The sequence below is a fragment of the Poecile atricapillus genome, chromosome 25, assembly GCF_030490865.1.
Source record: "Poecile atricapillus isolate bPoeAtr1 chromosome 25, bPoeAtr1.hap1, whole genome shotgun sequence".
Lineage (NCBI taxonomy): Eukaryota > Metazoa > Chordata > Aves > Passeriformes > Paridae > Poecile > Poecile atricapillus.
The window spans coordinates 6,790,708-6,815,933 of record NC_081273.1 but is presented as its reverse complement, the minus strand read 5'-3'; the positions used below and the strand labels follow the sequence as shown (position 1 = coordinate 6,815,933).

The 25,226-nt window shown below is 55.0% G+C and overlaps 1 protein-coding gene across 6 annotated transcripts in view; it reads right to left on the bottom strand.

Moving 5' to 3' along the window:
- ZBTB16 (zinc finger and BTB domain containing 16) overlaps window positions 1–16,722 on the bottom strand; it is a 54,298-nt gene extending 37,576 nt beyond the window's left edge. For 2 of the 6 annotated variants that reach the window (XM_058857100.1, XM_058857101.1), the window contains exons 1-2: window positions 16,569–16,722; window positions 14,518–15,859 (exon numbers count right to left, since the gene is read on the bottom strand). In XM_058857100.1, coding sequence (XP_058713083.1) covers window positions 14,518–15,785 — 1,268 coding nt within the window. In that variant the 5' untranslated portion in view covers window positions 15,786–15,859; window positions 16,569–16,722. Of the gene's footprint in view, window positions 1–14,517; window positions 15,860–16,359; window positions 16,498–16,568 lie in introns of those variants that run through there. The other 4 variants (XM_058857096.1, XM_058857099.1, XM_058857097.1 and 1 more) reach the window with 4 other exon arrangements.
- Window positions 16,723–25,226: the final 8,504 nt, after the last annotated feature.

Below are 25,226 nucleotides of genomic sequence, written 5' to 3'. Positions count from 1 at the left end.
ACAGCACGAGCTGCCCTGGGATACCTGAGGCACAGCATCCCTGCCAGGCACACTCTGGTCACTGCTTCCCGCACCCAGAGTGTGATGTTGGTGTCATAGCAGTATTAAATTCTTAAATAAAACTGGAATCAGTGACCTGGCACAAAATTATCACAGGCAAAAGCAGCTGATGATGCCCCTCAGTGCAGCCCCACTCCTGGCCATGCTCTGGCTCAGGGGTTACGATGCTCTTGCATAAATTCGCTTTCAAAACAGGAGCTGCCAGTGAATGAGACCTCGATTTCTAATGGTTGGAAATATTTTGTACACTCTGCTGCTCCCTCTGTACCCCTTTGTCGGGGCTGAGGGCTGACGGCTAAAGCGGGTACCAAAAGACCATCTGTAGCTCCCGTCTTTACAGAGAAGTTTAAATAGGGGGATGAATGAGCACAGGAATTAATGAATGATAAAGCCGTATGGTCCCAGTCAGCCTCCTACGCCGGGATGTGGCATTCAAACCCTCCCAGCCTTCTGCCACAAAGAGAGGTTTCTAAGCTACAAAAAAAATGGGGGAAAAAAGGGGGGGGAGTGGTGCATGCAAGTTTTTAACAACAAATGCAGTGACTTGCCTCCAGGTTCCCACCCGATTTCCCTGCCCCAGGCTGGGGGAAAGGCATGCAGGAGGGGAAATCGGGGGGTTCCCAGAGCCACCTGCAACTCTCCCTGGTAGTGAGGGAAGGGAGAGGAGTTTGGGGCTCATCCATGTGCTGGGTGGGGGTTGCAGAGAGGGCACCTCACATCAGCAAGGGTGGGTAGATTTTGGATAAGCTGCCTGGACTGACCATGCTGCATCCACTTGGCCAGCCTGTGTAGCATCCCCCCACCTTATCCATTTGGGACAACTTAAAGATGCCTGGTAAAAACTAAGGAACCAGGGAAGGCTGAAGGGTGTTTCAGGTGAGGGGTCAAAGTGAGGGTGTGCACAGAAGCACATCCAGTAGAAACCAGCTCTACCAACAAAAGGTAAAAAAGATAAACCCAAGGCTTAAGGAACAGAAATGAAGCCTGCTTGCCAGTGCCAGAGAAAAGATGCTCCAGCTCACAGTACAGCTGGCTGGAGATTAACAGGTGACTCCCAGGGAGAGACATGGAGGACATGGAGGGAATTGCTGCCGCTGCTTACGGAGGGCTCCTGACAGCCCAGGCACACTGACAAGGCAAACTCAGGATCAAACACCCCAAATCAGTTCAAATCCTGTTCAAGAACTGGGGTCTGCTGGGAGGGAATGTCTGTTTCCAAAACAACCCAGAAGAGGCAGAGGGAGTGTGGCGCAGTACTGGAACACTACTTGTGTTTTAAAAGCTGTCATGTGTAAAGCATTAGTGGTTTTGAAATTGCACTCTCAAGTTAATTAAATGGACAATCTTTTGTACATAAAAAGTGAAAGCACACAATCAAAAGCTAGGAAGAGGACGTGTCTCTTTGGAGCAGGGTGCTGCCTCTCCTTGCCCACTCTCCTGATCCAGGTATCCCAAGGGAGCCTCTGTCCCGGTGTGCCAGCAGTGTCAGCGAGGCTGTTTGCTCTGCACTGAAGCATTCAGCAGCCCCAAACCCCATGTCTGGGCACTGCACTGAGCCATCCCACGAGTCCATTTTCCCACAGGAACCACACATGCTCCATTCAGGGATTTCCTCTGCACAGGGATGTTTTACTGGCTGATGGTGGTGTGAACACCCGTGGCAGTTATCTCCACTGCAGTAAAACACCGACCTTCAGTTTTAGGCAGGAGGTAATGTTCACCATTGATTGGATCCACCATAAGCTGTTGATAATTACCATTATCTCTGAGTTAATCTTGTGAGAGGTCAACAGTTTTATAAAAAACTTGCAAGCTGTATCTTTTACCTTCCAACTTCATATCTGGGTCAAAAGGTCAATTACTGCAGTTTGCTGAGCTGGGATTTCAGAAAAAAAATGCCTGCTCCCACCCCAAAGCCCCACTGGTGCTTGTGGAACGTGAGCAGGCACCCACCCTTGCACAGGCAATGCACCCAAACTCTTGGGCTGAGAAGTCCAGGGGAAGGGTTTTCTCAAGTCAGGGCTATCCCCGCTCGTGAGCTGAGCTGAGCTAGGGGTGGCTGCTCGCAGATGGAGGGGTTGGGGCCCACCCCAAGCACTGGGATGTGGCCAGTGGGTTCTCTGCACAGCTGGGGAATGCGGGGCCCCTGCGTGGCTCAGGGCACAGGGCTCTGGAGATGGCAGCTGCCTCCCTGCCCCTGGTGCACAAAATGTGTGTTTAAACTCCTGGGCTCCGCTGCCACACCTACCCATGGAGGTGGCAAATAGAAGCAGAGCACAAACCTTTGGAGGGGCTGGGAGAAGCCCCAAAAATGGATGAAGCTGTGACCCACACTCTGATCCCACCTGCCTCCCCGTGCTCTGCATCAGCAAAGATCATCGCTGCTGTTATTTTACCCTGCTGACAGGATGCTGCCAGGCAGCTCTGGCAATATCTCGCTCGGGGAGCAAGAAAATCCTTCGGTGCTGCTGCAGCCCCTCCCGTGAGTGCAGCCCGGGCCCGCCGAGCATTGCTCAACTGCTCGGCAGGCAGGTGTCATAAACAAGCAGGCACATGGCAAACATATCGATTTCCCAGAGCTTATCGCGCAGCAACCAGTGCTCAGTTACCAGGCTACTTTAATATGTAATTTACTGCGAGAAGGGAGAGTGGGGCTGAGGGTGGCTGGAATATTTACTGTGGGATGGCCAAGGAGGTGGAAGGTGTGAGCAGGAGGGAAGTACAGTGTCTCCTGCCTCCAGACATCGTTAGTATTTTCTAACTATTAAAAAAAAAACCCAGCCCCTCGCTGCTGCTTCGATGGAGTGTTTATACAGATGCCATTAATCTTCTTCTACAACTGTTTATGCTATGAAAATATGGTCTTAGCTGCCCAGGCTCTCCACCTCCTTCATTTAAATTCAAATGCTTAATTTCTGTCAAAACAGAGCCCACCAAAATTACCTCCATCCACTTCTGGTGCTCAACTTGCCTCATCATCTGAGAACTGCCTGTCAGAGTAGGGAGGGACCCCAGGTGAGAGCCTGGAAAAGTGGGAGAGAGGTGGCATTTCAAGGGCTCTTCCTCTCCAGCTTGGATGAGACCAGACATGAAAGCCAAGACCAAAGCCCAGCCTGAGATAATGCTCCCACCCTGCATCCAGTCACCCACGGGGAGCGGGGATGCTTGTCCTGCCTCAGCACCTTCACCTCCCAGGGAAGGTTTTGCCAGCAAGCTGTACCCCCAGACCAGCAGCAGGGTTTTGGTGGGGAAAGTACCATCCTGTCTCCCTCCTGGCCCTGCCCTGCCTCCCAAGGTATTTTGCAGATGTGACCCTCAGGAGAATCCTGGGATCCATGGGAGGTTGGTGTTTTCAGGGCACGATATTTTAAAAATCCTTCTTGTATGGTGCCTCTCGGTAGAACTTTCGGAATTTACAAGATAAATACTGGTAATTTGATTCTTATCTTCTTCAAATCCAATTCTAAGGCAATTCTGTGTAAAGGACACTAATTATAGCCCAAGGGGAAGGAAAAGGTAACCCATCAGTGAGAACACACTGGAAACGTTTAAAGGGGTAATGTTTAAAGGGGTACAGGGCACTGAAAAGTTAAACAGATTTCAAATTGGCTCTTGCAAGAACAAAAATATGTTGGGTGAAAATCAGCACCATTCCTGCTCCCCAGCTGGTCCTTCCCATGGGCAGCTCAGTGTGCTGGAATTGTCAGCAGCTGGGGCTGCATCCAGGCTGCTCTGCACATCCTTTTGGGACTGCCTGGCCACTCCAGAGCCGGGCTGGGAAGGGCAGTTGTGCAGAGACAGCCCCATCTCTGTGCCCAGACAATCATGATGCTTTTCACCCTCATTTCCCTGGCATTATTTACTAAGGAAAAGGCAAAGTTTATACACACAGGGGAATGTCACCAGCAACAGATGCTGAAAATGACAAAGCCATCACTCGTTAGTAGAAATATTATGGGTTTTCCAACAAACACCCCTAAACATGGGATATTCTGGCTGCAAAACATGTCTGGAGGCCGGGAGCCCCCACATGCTCCAGCCACCAAATGGTTCTCTGTTGACTGCTGAAGAGCACTCTGAAGAGTGCTCTAAACAAGGTGAGGAGGAGGAGGATGGTGGGGAGAGCACATCGACCACTGCCACGCAGAACAGCCCCAAACGTTACAGATCCTATAAAATAAAGTCCCAGCAGCAGGATACAGAGCCAGGATGAGGCAGAAGATAATGCAGGAAGAATCAAAGGGATTTGGCAATCCAAATGGAGTCTTGTTTAACGAGTGCTGCCACGGGCTGTCATTCCATAGGCATTAACATCCATCGTTACCATCCCTTCGAAGACGACACGGTTATTCCCTTTAACACGGTGACACTTGCAGCTAACTCATGTCTGACCCAGCCAGCCAGGGCAGACTCCGTGTGAGAGGTGACCGGAGGTAATTGAAAATACACTCGCTGCAGAGTGGAGCAGAAGGGCTGCCTCAGCAGCAACCCTCGGTGCAGCCCGTGACAGCGGTGGCACCTGGAGGTGACTGTCACAGGCCCACGGTAAAGCAGCACCTTGCTGAGGTGCCTGGAGCGTGTGGAGCAGCAGAGCCACGCTGCCTGCAGCACACTGTCCCTGGAGGACACTGCCAGGAGCACAAATACTGTCCCTGGAGCACACACACACTGCCAGGAGCACACACACTGTCCCTGGAGCACACACACACTCCCAGGATCACACTGCCAGGATCACACTGCCAGGATCACATTCCCAGGATCACACACACATTCCCAGGATCATACTGCCAGGATCACACTCCCCCAGGGCAGGAGGGCTGTGAGCATCCCGGCTCTGGCCCCTCGGTCCCTGTGGCTGCACTCCGCAGCACCGCACATGGTGGCGATGGAAGGTCCCCTCCTCGACACTCGGATCGCTGGCAGGAAGCTCGCCATGCACGGCCGCTTCCCTCACTTAGCAACAAAGGTGCTAATTAGGGAGCGAGCTGCTCTCCACCTCCAGCCAGAGGAGGATGCGGTGCAGCTGCCGGTGGCAGCCGAGCCTTGAGTGTCATCGGGAGATGCCCATCTCAGTCAGCCCCCCAGCACCATGGTCCCCTCTTCTGCCATCCTCTTCCCATCTTCTGGCCAGGCAGAGCTGGATGGGTCTCTCTCCAGTGCAAGGTCCAGTACAAGCTCTCCTGCCAGTGATGCCTGCATCCTTAGCACACAACTGGAGGCCCTGCTCCCACCACCCACGTGCTGGCTGGTCATGGCCCCTGCTCCAGGGCAGCCTGCCACAGATCCCACCCTGCTCAATAATGCACTGGGCCGTGCTCACTACTGCAAGGGAAGGATGATAAACATTTCTGCAATGCTTTGAGTTACATTTGGTTCAGCGCTGAGGGAAGAGCTGCCTCCAGCTAAAGGGTCAGAGAAGCCAGAAATCAATACAAGCGCTTGCCTCTGCATCCCGAGATGTCAGTGTTCCTCCCCAGATCCGTGGGCAGGACTGGGCTGGGGGAATCCCACAGGCAGGTCCGGGGGCATCCCCTGGCAGCCCCAGTGCTGCCCCACTCTCAGGTACTGCTGACTCAGCACCCTGCAGGCTGGGAGCTGCCAGTGACCCAGTTCCCACCACAACACCCTTTCCTACAGCCCTGCCCTACATGCAATCTTCCCCACAGCCCCAGAAATGCAAACCCCAAATTCCCCAAGAAATCCCCAACCAAATGCTGCCCTTCAGCTAGGGTGATGAGGAACTGAAAGGCCGGGGGAGGCATAGCAAAGTCAGGATAGCATTGCCCCATCCCTCACCCAAGGAGAAGACAGGAACCTGGGAAGCAAAACCAACTACTTTTCACTTTTCTTCCACTGGAAGGTTTTCATCCAAGTCAAAATGCTCCTAAGATGATTCCTGCTACAGGGAAGCAGGTTTTCTGCCAGTTTCATTGCACAAGCTGGTTCCCACCAAGGCAACACATGTGCAAGAGAAGGCAAAGGCAGTGTGGGCAGAGCCTGTGTGTCACCACGTGTGACAGGCGCCTCTGGTCACTGCTCTGATTTGCAGGAGTGCCCTGTGCTCTGCATTTGGGATCTTTTCTAAGAACAGGGGGAAGGAAGAAAGAGAAGAGGAAATCACCTAATTCCTGGTAAAAACAGCAGAACGCCCTGGAGGGGGGCAGGCGGGTGGGAGATCCAGAGGGTTTTGGTTCTGAGTGCCGTGCTGAGGGGCAGAGAGGGGCCACCCACCCCGACGCTGTGGCCCAGTGGCCAGCACGTGCTGCCAGGGGCTCGGTGTGCCGGTGCCAGCGAGGTGTGGGGTCCCAAAAAGCCGTCCCAAAAGCCTTGTGCTGCCATGCACATGCACTTTCAAGAAGGCCGGCTTGGTTTTGGTTGAGTTTTTTAAAAACACAGCCTGTGCTGTGGTGAAACTGGATTTCTTGGAGTCATAGCCTTCCCGGGTTTACTCTGTGCATGCCAAAATTAGTACAACCTGTCCCTAAATACCATAATAAAAAACACGTAGTAAGCGCTTTGCCTTTATTTATGTCAGTGGTGGTTTCAAGCAGGATGAATCATGCTTCCTCTTTAGCACTCCTTTCTAATATGATTTACTATAAATACTGCATGGCGATGAGAATGAGGGAAGGTGACCAAGGACAAAGCATGTGGAGTCCAGCACCATCCCCAGACTCAGTGGCAAAAGCATAAAAGCACATTCAGTAGTTATGATGGAGCAGAAAACCACATGAGGGTTGTAAATGCTGCAGTACCTGGTGTGGAAATCACAGATTATCCTGAACCCGAAAGGATCATCAACATTCAACTACGGGCACTGCACAGGACGGCCCCAAAAACCCCACCATGTGCCTGAGAGCATTGTCCAAACACTCCTTGAACTCTGGCAGGGTCGGTGTTTGGGAATCACAAAGGCTGGGAAAGATGTCTGAGGCATCGAGACCAACCGTTCTCCCAGCACTGCCAAACCCACCACTAAAACACGTTCCCACGTACCCCAACCGCGTCTTTTGAAGCCCGCCGCTGGCAATGGAAATGGGATGGTGCTTGGCACCATGGGTTTTTTGAGTTCCTCTTTGTTTTTATGCTCAGTTGACGTTTCCCTTCTTTACAGAGCACCTTCCTCCCCCCACAAGCCGCAGCTGGATGAAGGTGTATTTTCTCAAGCAGGGGGTGCGCAGGTTGCTGCTGGTGTGCGCGGCGCAGCATCGGCCGTGCCGGCAGCCAGAGCTGTCCCCGCTGCGGCGAGCCGGCCGCTCCTGGCTGAGCGCTGAGCAGAGCAGGGGTTATCAGCCCGGCTGATACACGCGATAACCAGCGCATCTCCCGCGCTGACACCGCAACAAAGCAGGGCGTTTAACGCTGATTTATGGCGGGCGGGCGGCTCTGGCCGGGCTTTGCGTGCCTTGCAGCGCTCGTGCCTACGTGGAGAAGCTTTTCCTCAATCACACATTGCCGGTTTGTTTGCTAAACAACGTGCCAATAAAACAGCAATGAGACTACGAAGGCCGATGGAAACCTGAACCAGCACAGCAGGGCGCGTATCCAACCATAATCTACTTAAAATCAGTTAAGAACACTACAGCGAAAATGATCCGGGCGGCCCTGGCCCCTGGCCAGCGTGTGAGCCTGGGCCACAAAGGCTCGCTCCCGCAACCCTGATTTTAGGGCAATGCTCCCTCCTTCAGATGCAGAGTGACCTCTTGCCAAATAGAGGAATCGACCTCCTTTGAGAATGACGTGGTCCAACAGCACCTGTACTCTTCCAAAGGTAGCTGCTGCTCTGCTGTCAGCACAGAAGTTACCCAGAGCACTGCCAACGCGAACCAGAGTGTTCCAAACCGAATCCAAGTTGTTCAGCCTGCATAAAGATTTTTCAGAGCAGACACACAGGTGATATTCTGAACACCCCACAGCAGGGCTCAGCAAGTGGGCTTCAGCCTGGGAACAAAAGGAGATGTCACAACTGCACTGGAAACTCATCAGCCCATGTTAAAAGGTGCCCAGCCACACGCAGACTCCCCTGCCATGTCTGCATTTATTCCAAAGGATGCAAGCACCTTTCTCTACTGCTCATATGATATCCTGTCTGAAATTCCCTTTGTGCCACCCTCCCTGTTTCAGCTGGTACCTGTCACACCACCAAACTCTACCAGGGCCAGGGTGAATGCCAAGCTCTGTCCGGGTCACCAGCTGCAGAGCAGGATGCAGATCCCTTCCAGCAAAGGAGGGAGTGATGCTCTGCAAAGGACTGATCCCACCATAAAGTGCTGAGCCAGGCAGGGGAGAAGAACCCCTCACCGGCAGAGTGACACAAGCCAGGACTGCTGGGTGAGGAGGAATGAATGGAATAGGCTAATTTACACAGGAAGTGAGCACTTACCAGACCCTTCATCCCAACACACAAAACCCTCTGCCATATCTGGAAGCAATTACACCCAGTTAACATGATCTGCCTGCCACTAAAATTAACTGCAAACAGAAATATTTTTCACTTTTGCAACAGGAGATGCCATGGCCCCGTGTTTGGCTGCCGGGAAATATTTAGTAATTACTCATTTAAAGCCTCTCTTGAAGCTGTCAAGGGGGGTAGGGGAAGAATAAAAGAAAAATCTTGCTAATTGCAGGCAAAAAGGAAAATGCAGATCATTTTACTCTATCCAAGGAAAACAGATTTACAGACTGGTGTAACTATAGAACCAACATCCCGCAGAAGCAGGGAACGCTGCGGGAATGCTCTGTCACCAACAGCCCAGGCTGCTCTGCACCACTCCCATGCTCCAGGGAAAGGAAGAAAGGGTGGACAGTCACCCCTGAACCAGCACAGGCTCTCTGAGAGGCCCTTTGTACAGCTGTAAAGGCATTTTAACCAACATCACTGTGTGAGGTGTAACGAGGACTGCGGATGCTCTGCAAATCTCATCGAGCTGTTGCAGCAACAGCCAGCTCTGGGGAAAAGCCACCCGAGTGTCCTCAATGCAACAGGTTTCATGCATTGGAGTCCCAGCCCTACAGCCAGTGGGGTCCTGGTCCCTGGGAACTGAACAGTGCTGGGGAAGGCAGAGAGCAGGCAATGACCCCATCACACCCCTGGATGTCCCTTTGCAAGGTGTCAGAAGCACCAGGCATCACGGCCAGCAGAAACCAGAGTTTCACTGGGCAGAGGGAAACAAACAAATAAACAAACAAATACACAGAAATAGGTGTTTTCTGATGGGAGCCTCAGAGCTTCAATTTCAAATGTAGTGCTTGCATAACTAAACTGATGCAGAATAATGGATGGAATAATGTGGAAGCCAAAGAGGGCTTTTCTCCCTCCACACTTAGAGCTGAGTATGGAAATGGTTAAGTCACCCACTGAATAAATCAAAAGTTCAAGGCTGCAACATACCACGTTGTATTCCCCCTCTGCCCATGACAAGAACCAGAGAGCCCCCGAAATCCCAAGCATCCTGCGCGGGGTCTCGGCCAGCGCTCACAGGTTACACGCTCGGGGTCAGCGCTGTGGACCTTAGCTGCAACATTCATTTCCTGAGCGGGGCACGTCCCCCTGCCCATAAAGCTAATAAGAGCTTCCTCGCCCGGCTGCCCTGCACCGCGGCCCGGCAGCCGGGAACGCTGGTTTCCATTAGCCCCTTATGATGCCAGGTGCCGCTAATAAGGCCCATCAGCAAGAAACAAGAGCTGCCAGGTCATCCTCCAACTCTGGAAGTAATCATGGGCAGAGTTTGGGGGGCTGCTGTCCCGGCCTTTCCTTCCCTCCCCACCCCGCTTTCCATTTTTCCTCCTTTTTTTTAAAGTTTAAATTGCAATGGAACATAAATTGACAAATGCTTAAAATAAAATAAAAACCAACTACTGTATTCGGCTACTGAAATTAACACTAATAACATCTCACAAAGCACTTGGGATCCGATTTATCACGTTTATTGCTTTAATGGTACACTGCATCTGTTTCTCACTGTGACATGCCGAGCAGTGCCAACGTGCCTAATGGCATTAGCAGTACAACGCTCAGCTAATCCAGGTGGAGAGAGGGGAGGTGAGGCTGCCAGAGGAAGAGCCAAAGGCTGGATCCAGATGGGAAACTGCAGTTTTCCCAAGCAGGAGCATTTCAGACTGATGGGAGCATCGGTGCCTGGCCCTGAACACTGGTACTGCTCATAGCAGAGAGACAGATCCACTACTTTTCTGACTTAAATGGGAAAAGAGGGCACAAATCTGGAGTTTGGGGTACAGTGGCTGGACAGCAGCCACTGGGGCAGAGTGAGCCTCCTTACCCCGTCCTTAAATCCTCCACTGGCACAAACACATCTTTAGCTGACAGCTCGGCCATGCAACCTCAAAACGCATAACAGACCTGACAGTTGGCGTGGAAGCTTTCCCCAAGGTACATCCCCCCATATGACAGTGAGGACAAGCACCCTGCACCCAAAATCGCCCCACGAGGAGCATTCACACACCACTGGCCTCCATCGGCCTCATGACACCATCACCATGAAAACACTTTTGCTTTCCAGACCAGCATCTCCATCTCGCACTGCCACACGTGCTGCCAGCAGCCGCATCGCTGTGGAGGGTGAATTCCCGGGCAGCATCGGCTTGGGATCCTCGACTGTGCCATAAATGAAGCGTATGGGATCACATCCCCACTGGCAGCCTTCCCAGTTGCTATCACTTTATAAAGACATGCTTTAATTTTTTTAAAGTTTTAAGTTATTTAACTTCCCGATGACAAATTATGCCAGGCTCAGTTGGCAGCTCAGCACAGCTCTTGCCTTGCAGCTTGGAGGTTTTCCTTCACAAAACAGCCCCCAAAAGGGCCGCTGAACTATGGCTTTTTTGTCTGCAATTAGAAGCGACGATCAATACTAACATTAGATTAAGTCTGAACTTTGCTGAACCCAGAAGGAAATCTTTTATAAAAAAAATTAAACACTCGACGACTCAATCTACACTCAATTAGTCAAAATCATAAGCTTGGTAAGGGAGAAAAAAAATGGATCATGCAGCAGCCGGTGGGTTCAGGGACCTGAAAACCCCGACCAGAAGCAGCGCCAAGGCTTGTGGCCACTTGGCCCCACAAAGGTCACAGCTCAGTGCCCCTGGGTATGACACGGCACAGACAATGCTGCCACGAGGCCACGGAGCCGTGTTACCACACTGGGCCAGGGCAGATGACTGTCCCTCGGGCACTGTCTGTCACCCAGGGCCAGTGGCCCCCCGTGCTTGCCGAGGCCAGGCCAACCCTCTGCTCTCCTTTTTCCTGCACGTGCTTCCCATACTAATGAAGACAGGAACAACACTCAGAAGACTCCAAGACTATAAACATATATGTTTACACTTCTATAGGCATGTGTGTGTAAACAAACAGCCCTGCCATATGCATGGGCTGCCTGTGCTCTGCAAACAGGCTCGGCACACGCTGGCTCACTGAGCTCCCCGCGGAACGAGCGGCATTGGTGCTGGGTTTGGGCTCTGTCCCCTGCTGGGGCTCGGCACGTGTAAGCTGTCACACTGGCAGCCAAATACCCATGGAACAGTGAGGTACCCCCACCCCTGCTCCCTGCCCCCCAGCTCACCACAGCTGGGAACGGCTCTGATTTGGCTTCTGCGCCTCGCATCAGGGTCGGAAAGCAAAACCACAGCAGCGAGTGCAGGCAGAAAGAGGTCAGCGAAAGTCAGCGAGTGACTCCGTGGTGCCCCTGGCACATCCTGCCCCCCCTGCAGCCGGTTGGGGAGGTGGTGCCCAGAGCCCAGCGCAGGGTGCACATCCCCAGGGCCCCTCAGCACCAGGCAGCGGAGTGAAGAGGAGCCCGGAGCCAGCACGGTGCAGCTGCCACCAGAGCTGCTCCGGCAGAGAGCTGCAGATCCCAACCCAGCGCAGATGCTGCTTAACAGCTCCATGAATACAATAGGATCCCACAAATCCTCCCCAAATGGTAATTCTCACAACGTATTAGAAAGCAAACACTATAAAAAAGCCACATGAGACCCTGTCTACACACGAACCGCCTGGGATTTAGACTATGGGGGCCGGGGAGTGAGTTCATTGGACTGTTACCCAATGCCTTTCAACATGGACGGTCCTACAGATCAGTTTAAACACGGCTCAAAGGATTTGGCTAACCCTGCAAAGTTTGCCAGGGCCAGGTAATTGGTCTGAAAGCAAGAAGAGGCAAACAGAGTTTGGTGCTGGCTTCAGCAACTGCCTTTAAGGCTCTGCTGGCAGGGGCGAGTGCTAAGCTCCGTGCTCCAGGCAGACTCCGAGCCCCGCGGAGCACGGCGTGTGCCCAGCCTCACCCTAAGGATCGTGAATAAGTGAGAAATAAGCTATGCCTGCAGCCGTGGCTGTCAAAACAAGCTGAGCCCGGGAAGGCGCTGTGAAAGAGGGGCTGCCGTGCTGGACAGCTGGGCCACGCTCCCTCATCTCAGGAGCACACGGGAAGGATGTGACCGGCTCTCCCTCGCCCTGGACAGATTCACGGCTGGCGACAGGAGCCTCCGGACAGCCCCGGCATCGCCCTCCACCGCGGCCACAGCAACTGCTGCTCTGGGCTTGCAGGGGCAAAGGGAGAGCCTTGAGACCGTGGCAGAAAGGCACGTTAAAATTCTCCCTGAGCCCTCACTGCAGCTCTCCCGGTGACGTTCGGTCTGCATCACCGCACGGCCGAGGCGGCTTCGGGGACGTAACCAACGCCAGCCCCAGCTCTCCCACTCGCGGGAGGGGGAAACAAAGCCCAAAGCGGCTGTGCACCCACACGGAGCCGAGGACCCTCAAGGGGTGAAGGCTGCTCCCCGCAGGGTCCGTGCGGCACAGCGAAGGGCGATGCTGGCAGCCCCGCAGGGCTGAGGATCCCGGCTCGGCAGCTGCCGCCCTGCACCCGGAGCGCTCGGGCTGAGCGTACGGGCAGCCACGGCTCCGGCAGCCGCCAGCAGCTATCCCTCCCCGCCGGCAGCAGCTATCCTGCCCCGCCGGCAGCAGCTATCCTGCCCCGCCGGCAGCAGCTATCCCTCCCCGCCGGCAGCAGCTATCCCTCCCTGCCGGCAGCAGCTATCCCTCCCCGCCGGCAGCAGCTATCCCTCCCCGCCGCCAGCTGCTATCCTGCCCCGCCGGCAGCAGCTATCCCTCCCTGCCGGCAGCAGCTATCCCTCCCCGCCGGCAGCAGCTATCCTGCCCCGCCGGCAGCAGCTATCCCTCCCTGCCGGCAGCAGCTATCCTGCCCCGCCGGCAGCAGCTATCCTGCCCCGCCGGCAGCAGCTATCCCTCCCCGCCGGCAGCAGCTATCCTGCCCCTCCGGCAGCAGCTATCCTGCCCCGCCGGCAGCAGCTATCCCTCCCCGCCGGCAGCAGCTATCCTGCCCCGCCGGAGGAGCCTGCCGGCACCGGCACCGGCCCTGCAGCGCCTGACGTGCATAAGCACTCATTAACCTGTTGATTCATTAAAAATCTGACAGGGTGCGCTGCCAGGGGAGGCAGGGAGAAGCTACGGCACCATGCCGGTGATGCCTTCCCTAGGCAGGACGCCGCTGTCCTGTCGCGGGGCTGCAGCCGCACCGGGGCCAGAGCAGCGCTCACCGAAGCACGTTCAGAGCCATGGGATTTAACTGGCGACGCCGATTTTGGTGTGGTAATTACCGTGGCTCCCTTCCCCAGCCAAATCAGGGAACAAGCCCCGGTCCCTGAGCCACGACCAGCGGGCAGTAAGCAGCGGAGCGCTGAGCTCACGTGTCAGCAGCCACCACCACGCTCCCAGGCAGCAGCGAGCCCCAGGCTGCGGGCTGGGACTGAGCACACACATCCCCCGGCCTGAGCAGGGGACCCCCGGAGCCGCAGCCGCAGCCCTTGGGGGTTCAGCCCTTGCCCTTCCCCGCACGGACAGACCCGCGGCTCTGCGGCACCCGAGCCCTCTGCGCTCGCCCCGGCGTTACCCAGCCTGACCCCCGCGCCACTTTGTGCCAAGTGTAAATGGTTCATAAACCGGGAAGCTGAGCAGCACAAACCCCCCCAGGCTGGCAGGTCACCACATGTTGCCACCACTGCCCGTGCTGGCGTGCCCCGGTACTGGCACAGGAGAGACCGGCTCTCAAGAGAGTGGGCGAGTGCTGCCTGTCCCCACCGCATCTCTCCACACGCAGATCCCTAAACTCAAAGGGCAGCAACTGTGAGCTGCTTGGTTGACGCCAGCCACGGAAACTGGTGGGGTTTATGCTCGCAGGAAACACCGACGGCCCCAGCTCATCCGGGCTGTCTCCAACCAGCACTCACTGGAAGGAACCTTCTGGCACAGTCGCCAGATCTGGGGGAGCTGCAACAGCCATCCCTCTGAGAATGCTACTCCACAAGTTTTGGGGCTCATGATGGAAACTTTGCACCAGAGCACACGATACTCAAACAGACAGCGAAACCCTCTGGCGAGATCCTGGCTGCCCGGTGCAGCACGGCCTCGGCACTCACCTGTGCTGCTCGAGGGTCTCGTTGTCCGGTAGCTCTGCCCCACACACGCTGCACTGCTCACCCAGGGCTCTGCTCTCTGTCTTCATGCCGGCTGCCAGCTCCCCCAGCTTGCTGAACAGCTCCCGCTGGATGAAGCCCTGGGGCAGCAGCCCGCCATAGGCGCTGAAGTCCATGGAGACAGCCAGGGCCGGCTGCACATGCAGGGCAGATGCCACCGTGGGCGGCACGCCGAGCACCGGCTCAGTCTTGTGGTTCGGCAGCAGTGAGTAGATGCCCAAGGGCTTCTCTCCCGGGGCAGCGGCGGACGGCTCCGGCCCCAGCGGCAGCCCCTGGCCGGGATCAGGGGGTGGCTCTGCACCCTCCTCACGGGTGTAGTGCAGTTCACGGGCACTGGTGATGACACTGCTGCGGGTCGGGGTGCCAGGTCCTTCCTTGCCCTTCTCGTCAGGCTTCTCCCCACTGGAGGCACCGGGCTCGGCTGTCCGGGGACTGTCATGACTGGAGGCCTCATCCACCTGCATAGCTTCAGTTTTGACTTCAGCGAGGCTGGAGGGGCGGCGGGTGGTGGCAGAGCGTGAGTCCTCGGGGACACTGGGTGGCAGGGCACCCTGCAGCAGTGACTGCCCGATGGTCATCAAGCTGTCCACCGCCGCCTTGGTGGGGCTCATGGAAGAGAGGGAGCAGTAGGATGCGGAGGCAGAGGGGCTCTGCTCCACTGTGGCTGCTGGCAGACTCTGGCTGGCCATGCCAGCATAGCCACCCTCCTCACCAGTGGGCTTGGAGATGAAGAGGCCCTTGATGTACCTCGACTTCCTCTCCTCCTCCTCCTCAGCGGTGGTGGTGGCACCTCCATCAGCCATGGCGACCTCGGTGTCATTGTCCTCAGAAGCCTGTATAGTCTCCAGGATCTTCAGGCACTGCTCCTCCAGGTACTCTATTTCCAGGATCTCAGCAGCATAGAGCAGGTCATCCAGGTCCTCGACCTTGGCTTGTAGGGTGGCGGTGTACGCGTACTCCAGGATCTGCTGGAATGTCTTTGGCGAGAGGAAGTCCAGGGTGTAGTGCTGGCTGTTGCGGTGGAAGAGGATCTCAAACATCTTGCTGGTGCAGGCCAGCACGGTCCGGTGCGCATGGAACTCCTGGCTGTCCACCATGATGACCACGTCGCACAGCGTCCCCGCCAGGCGCATCTGGTTGGCTTTGTGCAGCAGCCCGGTGGGGTGGCAGGGGTTCTGCAGCTGGATCAGCCCCATCTTAGTCAGATCCATGGCGCGCCCCAGGCTCGCACATCAGGGTGTCTCGCCGTCGCTCAAATCTGGGACCAGCTTTGTGTGCCGACTATCTGCGAAAACAAAAGGCGGAGGGGGAGAGGAGCAGAGTGGAGCGGGAAAGGGGGAGAGGGGAGGGAAGAGACGAAAGAGAGAGAAAAGGGGGAAAAAAGAGAAAAAAGGAGGGGGAGAAAGAAAAGCCGGGGAGAGAAAGGAGAGGAGAAGTGAGAAGGGAGCAGAGAGTAGAAGGGAGTGGGGAAGAGAAGGGATCGGGGAGAGGGAAGTTAGCCCGCAGCCCAGCAGCGACTCGCCCAAAAGTTTCCGCGCTGCGCGGCGGATCCGCGGCTGCCGGAGCCGCGTCCCCGCTACCGCCGGCCGGGAAAAGCGAGGGAGGGAAGGGAGAGGAAGGTGCGCATCCCCCGCCGCCGCCCGGCTCCTGCTCCGGCCGCCCCGTCCCGGGGGGGCAGCGCGGTCCCATCAGGTGCGCGGCGAAGCGGCGGAGCCCCGGCCCCACGGCGGTCCCGGGGCGGGGGTCGCGGGGGTCGCGGTGCCGCCCCCCCTCGCCCGCACTCACGGCGGCCGGCGGCTGCTCCGGCAGTTCGCACTGCCCGCTCTCATCGCCGCCGCCGCCGCTCGCCGCGCCGCGCAGCAAATCACGGCGGCGCCGGCCCACGGGCCGCCCCGCGGCCGCGTCAGGCCGCCCCCAGCGCCCACCGGCCCCGCCCGCCCCCGCCCGCCTGAGTGCGGGCGCCCCCGCCCGGCCCCGCCCGCGCAGCCCCGCACCTTGCGGGAGCGCAGCGGCGGCGGCTGGACAGCGCTGCCGACAACAAACATGGAGGAGCCGGAGGCGGCGGCGCCCCGGGAGCCCGGCACCCGGAAGCCCGGCGGTACCGGGAGCGGCACCGGGCGGCGGCGCGGCTGCCCCCGGCCCCGCTGCGAGCGCCCCGACGGGCTGCGCCCACCGGCCCGACGGGCTGCGCCGCCGCCGCGCCAGACAAAGCCGCCCCCCGCGCCGCGCCTGGGCGGACCCCCGGCCCCGGGGGTGGAGACGGTAAAATCCAGCCCCAGAGCCCAGTCTGGGGTCCGGTGGCGGATTCCGACCGGGAGCCGCGGTGCTTGTGACATGATGTGACACCGAGCACGTTGCCGCCCGAAGACGAAGCTGTTTTTTCTCTCCCCCCGCCCGGCGATAAAATACTGACGCCGTGACGGCACCGCTTGTATGCAGGGACGCGGCGGGTGCCCGCACCCCAGGACGGGCCGGGGGGCTCCGCCGCAAGGGTCGGCTTTGGGAAAGGAGCGAACCACGCGGGAAGGCGCCAGGCACACCGTGACACCGGCAGCTGGGCAGCGCCGTGTGCCCTGAGCATCCTCGACCGAGGATGTGCGTGTGCCTCAGCTCCTTGGCTGTGCGCCCGCTCAGCGCGCCCAGAGACCCGTGCAGTCCTCGGGGAGGGGCACACACAGCTCTCCCCTCTTCCCTCCCTGCTGCACCCGTGGCACAAGACAGCCAGCGCAGGGCCCGGGATCGTCAGCTAAAACAACAAACATGGACGGCATTAGTACAAAGATACCCTTGGGGTAAAGCAGCGCAAATGTAATCTAAGGAGAACGTTATGGGGAAGTGTGTTTATAATTATAATGGGATTTAATGTACTTTGGGACCAGATGATAGCAGTCATTTAACGAGAACAGCCTAATAACGGAGGCCTCACGATGCACGGCGGCGCTGCGCGGGTTATTAGACGCGTGTGATAACGCTGCGCTCGCTGTACTATAGCTAAGGGTAAGGCATCAGCTTACTCCTATTTTTTCGGGGGTTATAACTCTGCCGCTGTAATTGGCAGAGAGCGGGGACGCACCGCACAGGCAGCCAGCGTGCCTGCAGGATGGGGTTTTTAATTGTCTCAAACTGCTTGAGTTCCTCCCTCTTCCAGACTTTAAAATCCAAACAGCTGAGAGGGGGAAATAGTGAGACACTGTGGCTTCAGGTGTTTGTTTACCCTTCTCTAACTTTTAAAAGGCTTGATTTCGGGACTGAAATTTTGCAGGCAGTTAGAGGTATGTTTTTAGTGTAGCTCACATGAAATTAAGCTGCGTGAGTCCCATTAGCAATAATGGAAATCCCACGGCTAAATTCCCAGGCAGCATCCTGAAAATTAACCCCCCAGTCCTTCCTGTCAACTGGTGCGTTGCACTTTTTGTTGCTCCTCTAATACATATAGTAAAAGCTACTGAATTGTTTAAGACACCAACTTCCACAGCTGCTGTTTACCAAAGGCAGCGACCAGCTTGGTGACCCTGAGAAGGGGCACCCCACACACCCCAGCAGTGGGGCTGCCTCCAGCACCTGGAGCCCACAGGTGAGGCCCACAGAGATGCTTGGAAAGCTACAGCCACAGCATTCAGGGTCATTTCCCCATGTCCTGGCATGGGGAATCCCCCATCACTCCTCCCCAGTACCTTCCATTTCCCTCCCATCTCTCCCCATCAGTTTCCAATTTATTTACTTTTCTGATCTTAATCCCCACCTTGTAGTGTAACGTGTTTATTAGAAAGGCACCAGCAGCTAAATGAAGCCAAGCTGGGCTCCGTGTTAAGTAGCAGTCACGCCCAAGTGCCTCTCCATGTGCCATTACTCCGAGTGATTGAGGCAATTTCTTCCTCCGCCACGAGTTTCACTTGTAAATCTCTCAACCAGATACGGTGCAATGATGTGCTGCCTGGTGTGATTATTATTAACCTCCAGCATTAAACCCCTGAGTCGGTGGTTCCTCAGGAAGGGCTTTCTGTGTGAGGACCAGGTGAAGCATGGACATCCTTCCCAGGAAAATGAGGGATCCATTCAGATCCACTTCTAGCTCTCAGCCTGATCAGTTACTTGGACACAAACGTTTACCTCCTCAGTGAAATATCCTGGCCAGCAGCACTGGGTCTGTGAGAAGACAAGGACTAGGCAATGCAGCAGCCTATATTTTGAGGGATGATGACAAGGGCAGCCTTGGGATGCCTCTCCAAGAGGCAGCTAGTGTGGGGAGAGGAAAGTAAAACCAAGCAGTCTCCACGATTACAGTAAGAAAGGAAATTCCTTGTTCAGGATGCTTAGTCCAAAAAAAACATCCTGGAAGACAACTTCAACCAGAGGATGCCCCAGCATCACCCACCCTGTATGAATGGAAAGCGAAGAGGAGCAGCTCCTCTCCATCATGTCCAAAACAACAGCTTCTTCCACTCTCTGCAGACAAATGCCCTTTTCCGTCATGCACACTCCTCCAGTGCTATTAGCCACGTAATCCCCGTTTCACCCCAAGAGGCATGCAAGGACACAGCTCTGACTTCTCCAGCTTGCTAGGCCCTGACTTCAGCTGTGCCCACCCCAGCGCTCTCCCCTGGACCTGTTCTCCCTGCTCCTGCAGAGAACCAGTTGCCCCTACAGGGTGGGAGACAGGCACATTCCCATGTTTTCCTAGGACTAGCTGTGTTTTGCTTTTGATGCAGTTGGAGTTTTCCAGTATACTGAGTTTTCCAGCGCTGCTGAAATTGAATTAGGAAACACTGAAGCAAAGATGCTGTGCAAAATAAGATCTGTTTCAAATTCAGTGAAAAATCCATGACTTTCAAAAACCGATTTTTGATCTCACCCCAGACCCCGAGGAAAGTTCACAGCTCCTGATCCCCTGTGTGTACGCTACCAGGAGCGGGATTTCTCCAGGCATATTTGCTTTGCTGGGAGCAGGGGCAGAGCGCGCTGCTCTGCTTTGGCGCACGGCAAGCTGACAGCTTATGAAAAGATGATTAAATGTGTTAGACTTTATTTAAAAAAATAAAAAAAAAGCCTAAATGCACAAAGCTGTTTGCAAGGGGGAGGGCGGAAGCCCCGGGAAAGCTGCTCAGTGTGCAGCCACGGTGCATTAAGCTTCCTCTGAACCCCACTGATTAGCACCAGGCTGCGTCCGAGCGTGCGGACACCGGACCCGTGTGTGCTGCGGCAGCCTGGGGGAGTGGAGGGGCCAGGAACAGGCCCCTCATTGTGCCCTGCATGCTGCACAAGGGGAACCTGAGAGTCACACCGAGGACACAGCTGGATCGGGGCAGTGGCATGGGCTGGTGGGATATGGGTTATCCACATTGCAGTTGATCCCAAAGTAAGTTAGTGCTGGGGAGCTGCACAGGAGCTGCCCCATAGCTCGGATGGAGCTGACCAGACACATGTGGACTGTCTCACTGCAGAAACCCTTGTCTGCCCTTCCCCACGTGCCCACCCATCCACCTCCTGGCCCTGCTGGATGTGGGATGCCATCCGGCCATGCTCGAGCACGCCAGAGGCAGCGGTGACGAGGATCATCGTGTCAGCGCCACGTGAGCCAGCAGCCAGCGTGCTCCAAGCCAGGCTGCTGCACACCAGGGCCTGTGCACAAAAATCCTGCCTGCCTGTGAGCACTGCTCCAAGTTGCAACTTCACTCGTATATAGGCACGATGGAATCGATGCCAGCCCACGGCAGGAGCGGATCAGTATCCCTCTGGGACCGCTGAGAGGTGGGCTGTGACGCACAGAACACAAGAGCCAGGAGATACGTGCAGCTCATGGGTTTCCAGGAGCTTTGTCCCTCCATCCTCCCCCCTCCCCGTGCCAGGTTATGGATGCTGCAGTCCTAAGACAATGAGGCTAATTAGTGGCTTAGGGCCCTGAGCCTGCCAGGGCTGGAGGATGAGCTGAGTGGTGACTCAGGAGGGCGGCAGCCCGGGCCAGCCTTCCCACATTCCTCCCCTAAATCCCCCACACAAAGGGGAATTTAGCCACAGTGACTCAGCGAAGGAGCACAAACTTTACAGCCGGGCTTCGTGTTTATGTATTCCCCCCCAGCAACACACCGCTGGGCTTGTAATTAAATAAAAATGTCTCCCTCTAGCAGGCTGTGACCCAAGCATCAGTACAGGACCTATTTTTAGTGTTACCCTTGGTATATATTCGAGAGAGAGGTAGCAGCTTTTGAAGCCCTAATAAGTGGGAGGGGGTTGGCCTTGTTTAATTTACTGTGTAATTATTTTTCCTCTTTTTCTCTTCCCTTAACCTGACATACTTGATGTCTTGCATGGGACAAGGAAAGAGATGTGCCGAGGCATTAAATGTCAGCCCCAACTTTATGGTGCTGTGGAGGCTGCATGTGTGTTCAGTAAAGTTCATCCCAGAAAAAAGTCCTTTAAATAGAGCAGAATTTACACCAGGACCTCAACAAAGTGCTTCTGGGGACTTGTTCTGCCTCCCAAAACAGGGGATACTCTAGTGAAGGATTGTGTTCCAATTTCATCCTGCTTTTCCTGCCTCCCTTTGGTTTTGACCCTCCTCAGGGTGGACACAGCACTGGGGAAGGAGATGTTCTTAGCCTGTCCAGACACCATTCATGCTGGTTGGTCCCCTCAGGAGTGGGGCACAGGGCTGCACCTCCACCCAGGGCTGTTCCTTCTCCAGGAGGATCACACCCAAGTTGAGATATTAATAAGAATTCCAAGTGAGTTAAATACTCATTGCATGCTTTTCTGAGCACAAGATCAACAATTTAAACTCCCTGCCTTTAACAGAGTGGTTTCCAAGAGCCCTGAATGGCTTTAGAGTTCAAAACCAAAAAGTCATCCAGGACCACAAGCAGCATCCTCAGTCCCACTGGAACCAGCCACTGCCCTCATGATGCTCAAGTTCATTTACTGGAGGGAGAGAGCCACATCCTGAATCCCAGTCACTCAGTAAACACCTCCAGCCCTCATCATTCCATCTTTCCTCTCTAGCAGCACTCCATGTCCCATTTCCAGCTGCACAGTTCTCTCTCTCCCTTTCCAGGGGAGAGGATATTTATATGTATTTATGTGCTCTGTGTGTGCACAGAGAACACGTTACTGCTTCTGACAGGGCAAACAAAAGCCCACACTCATGGAAGACTTCCCCCCGCTCCTTTCCCTGCTCTTAACATATCTCTGCATTAAATATTCACACAAAATGCCTTCACAGCTGGGGAAACTTCTGCCAAAGGGGCTCCTCCTCCTCCTCCTTCCCTTTCTTGCACCAGGACAAAAAGATCGAGTGGCTGCATCACACATGGCACAGACCTCATTTCTGAGATGCTCGAGCTGCATAATGATGGTATTTTAGGCTCAGATTAAATTCCTGTTCATCTCTTCCATCATTCCTAACAGCCCTCTAAACTGTACAACTCCTGAATGTACAAGAGAGGCAGAACAAAGTGTGAGGCTAAATGTTTTGGTCTAGGTTCAAGGTTAGATATTAACTGATTTTATTTTCTTAATAATTGCCAGAAGATACAATAAAGCCCTGGTATCTTATCTGGTCACAGATTCCTCAGTGACCAAATCAGATAACGTTGGTGCAGCAAGGCAGCTCACAATCTGCCCTTTCAGGGTGGATATTGATGAATCCTTCCCAAAGGTCATGGGGAATTGGTGTATTCCAGCTTGGTCACAGCACACACATCCATGCCACAAGTCCCATGGACACAAGTGTCACATTCCAGCCCTGGGAGCGGGGGGCAAGTCCAGCAGGGGCTCCAGTGCCCTTGGACCATGCAATGTTCATGCTGGAGGGAGCTTGGCAGGGTCCCCCTTCAGCCAGGGCACATTCCTAGCTGGAACAGCTTGATCAGCCTCCCAGGAATGAAAGTAAACACTCCTGCAAAGTCATTCCTGGATAAGACCTATCTGCCCAGGGCCAGAGGCTCCACGTGTCCCTGCCAGCAGCCAGGGATGCAAACAGGGGGAGGCAGCAGAGTGTGGGACATGGCTGTCACCAGGGGTGCAGCTGCTTGCACCACCCCCAGCTCCTCTCCAGGTATTAATTCCTTTTAGAACCCAGTCCATTCTCTCTCACTGGTGTGCCTCTCCCTCCATGGCTTCTGCTGCCTCAGGTGCTGCATCCCGTGGTTGGGAAATGCCAATTCCATCACAAATGGGCCAGAACTCCATTTCTCTCTGCCATTTGGAAAACAATTCTCCATTCACAAAGAATCCCCATGAAAGGTTCAGTGTTGGAGCACTGGCATCACCAGTTTCTGGAAATTCAGAGGTTGTCAAGGGATACTGTAACAGGATCACAAAGTCTGGTTTAATCTGTGCTTTCAGTACTACTCTGATTTAAATTGCTCTTTGCCAAAATCACCCTTTGGACAGGTTCATTCTAGGAGAATCCACTCACAGAACAGGAATGAAGTGCCTTTTCCTTGTTGGCCACACAGTACCCAAGAGGAGTGCGAGTCCCTGTGACCTGAAATGCTGTCCCTGGCTCCCGTAATCCTAATCCTGCTGAAAATAGGAGCCGAGCGTGGCGTGCCCGGCGTAGCGCTCACAGCCTGGGCTGTAACAGCTCCTGATCTCCTCCCAGGAGCACTAAACTAACTACAGCTAGGATTTTCCCCTTTTCAGGGTCAGAATGCCTAACTTCATGTCCTGTCATTGGGGTCCCAAGGAGCTATTTCTACTGGTGAAGCTTTTCCCCCTCCAAACACAGATACACACAGCCTCTCCTCTGCAGGGTAGCAATGGATGCTGCGCGCTCGCTGGCACGCCGGCTGCCTCGGTGCTGTGCCCAGTGCTGAGCTCTGGACAGCAGTAAAGGATGGTGCTGGACAATTAATCCTGTCCCCAAGAGCTGCATACACCAAAGAGCTGCTGCCATCAGAAGAAATAAAAGTTAAGAGGCATAAATGCAGCACAATCAGTTGGAGGTGGGTCCTTCCTGTCGGTGCTCTGACACTGTCCGTGCGCAGAGGGAGCGAGGGGAAGGAGAGGAGATGAGTGAGCACGCTGCCTGCTGCAAATATTGACAGAACCATTATGGGCATGTATAAAACTCCCATTTGCGTGATGCAAGCGGGATAGTCTTTGAATACTTCTGTCTCGAGGAATTCTTTATTTTGCCATAGAAGAAAAATGTTTTCATATTCTCTCCTGCCGTGCAGACCTGCAGCCCGGCGAGCCCTTTTGCCCTTGAGAGCCATAACATTATTTGTTAACATCTTTATGATGCCAAATGGTCTGTGCTAGAACGGGTGCCATTCTTTAGCTGGGAAACCATATGGCATGCCGAGTAATAAATAAGGTATTGTGATAGTTAATGAACCTAATTGCCAGCAAAGGCTTTAATACAGGGAATGTGCTGCTGAGAATTTAGCACCACATTAGAGATGCAGCAGAGCTCCTCTGACTTCTGAGGCTTAATTTAAGTTCTATATTGCAAACTCCAGAAAATAATTCCAAACCCTCCTGCTGGAAAAGCAACCTGCTGGTAGACTGTGATTATACTGAATTACTAAAATCGCAATCAATTTTATACACTCTGTTAACCCTTGCTGGGGAACTTGGCTCTCCAGGAGTGGAGAGGATGCCACTGAAGAGGTACCAGAGCCAAGTGAGTTGGAGAATCATGGTCATCACCCTCACCACGATGGGTCCTCTCTTCTGGCATCTCCCTCTTCTGGGAAGCAGCCCATCCCTGGCCCATCTGCCTACCAGCTAAGCTGGGAGGAAAAGCCACAATTGTGAATGGTCACTGCCATTTCTCTGTGACCAACCAAATAACTGCTGTTCCCCTGTCATGGTGACACAACACAGCAGAAGGTGCTGGTGCTGCCACTGCCTTATGCCTCTAAGGGAGTGCTCCTGTGGGCAGAGCAGCGTAAGCAAACCTGAAAACACAGTTAAATTCACTTTTACTCCTTTCAGAGTGGGAGAGCTCTCCTGGCCTAACAGAATCCCTGGCACTGCCACAGACTGTGAATGTGACCACAAGAGCCCCTTCAGTCCAGAGCACCCCGGGATGACCTGCACCTGCAGATATGTCAAGATGCCTCCTGTGCATCCTGGTCTGGAGAGGCCGCTGGTCCTTCTTGGGCTCTTTTAAAGCAGCAATCAGGGATGCACAACACCAAATATTCCATTAGGCTGCTGTGCAGCATGCAGAAATCCATAGAAAGGCAAGGAGGATATACTGGTGTTGGAAGGGCTATTTTCAAAACCTGCAGCAATCCCAGCTGCAAGCATGGACCTGCTATCCCATGGAGAAAAGATGTCACTTGCCACAGGTCAGAGCGGTGCTGCAGCATGCCTGCACCTTCTCTGAGGGCTGCTCCAAGTGCTCAGGAGCATTGAAAACCTTCGCTGTGACTCGGCACATCATCCCCTGAAATAGCCTCTTTCTGCAGGAGAAGCTGCCCCTGGCTGGCAGCCCCTTTTCAGGGATTCATCCTTCCCCAGAGGCCACCGGCCCCACAGAGAGACGCAAAGTGCTTGGAGAAGAGCAGCGCTGCTCCTCCAGCACCTCCGGAGGGGGCAAAGGAGGTTATTGGTTTCTTCCCTGCTCTGATTGCGCTCAGCTGCCCTGCAGTCACGTCCTCCCGCTGCCGGCGGGCAGCCCGGCTCTGCCAGGCAGCCGCATC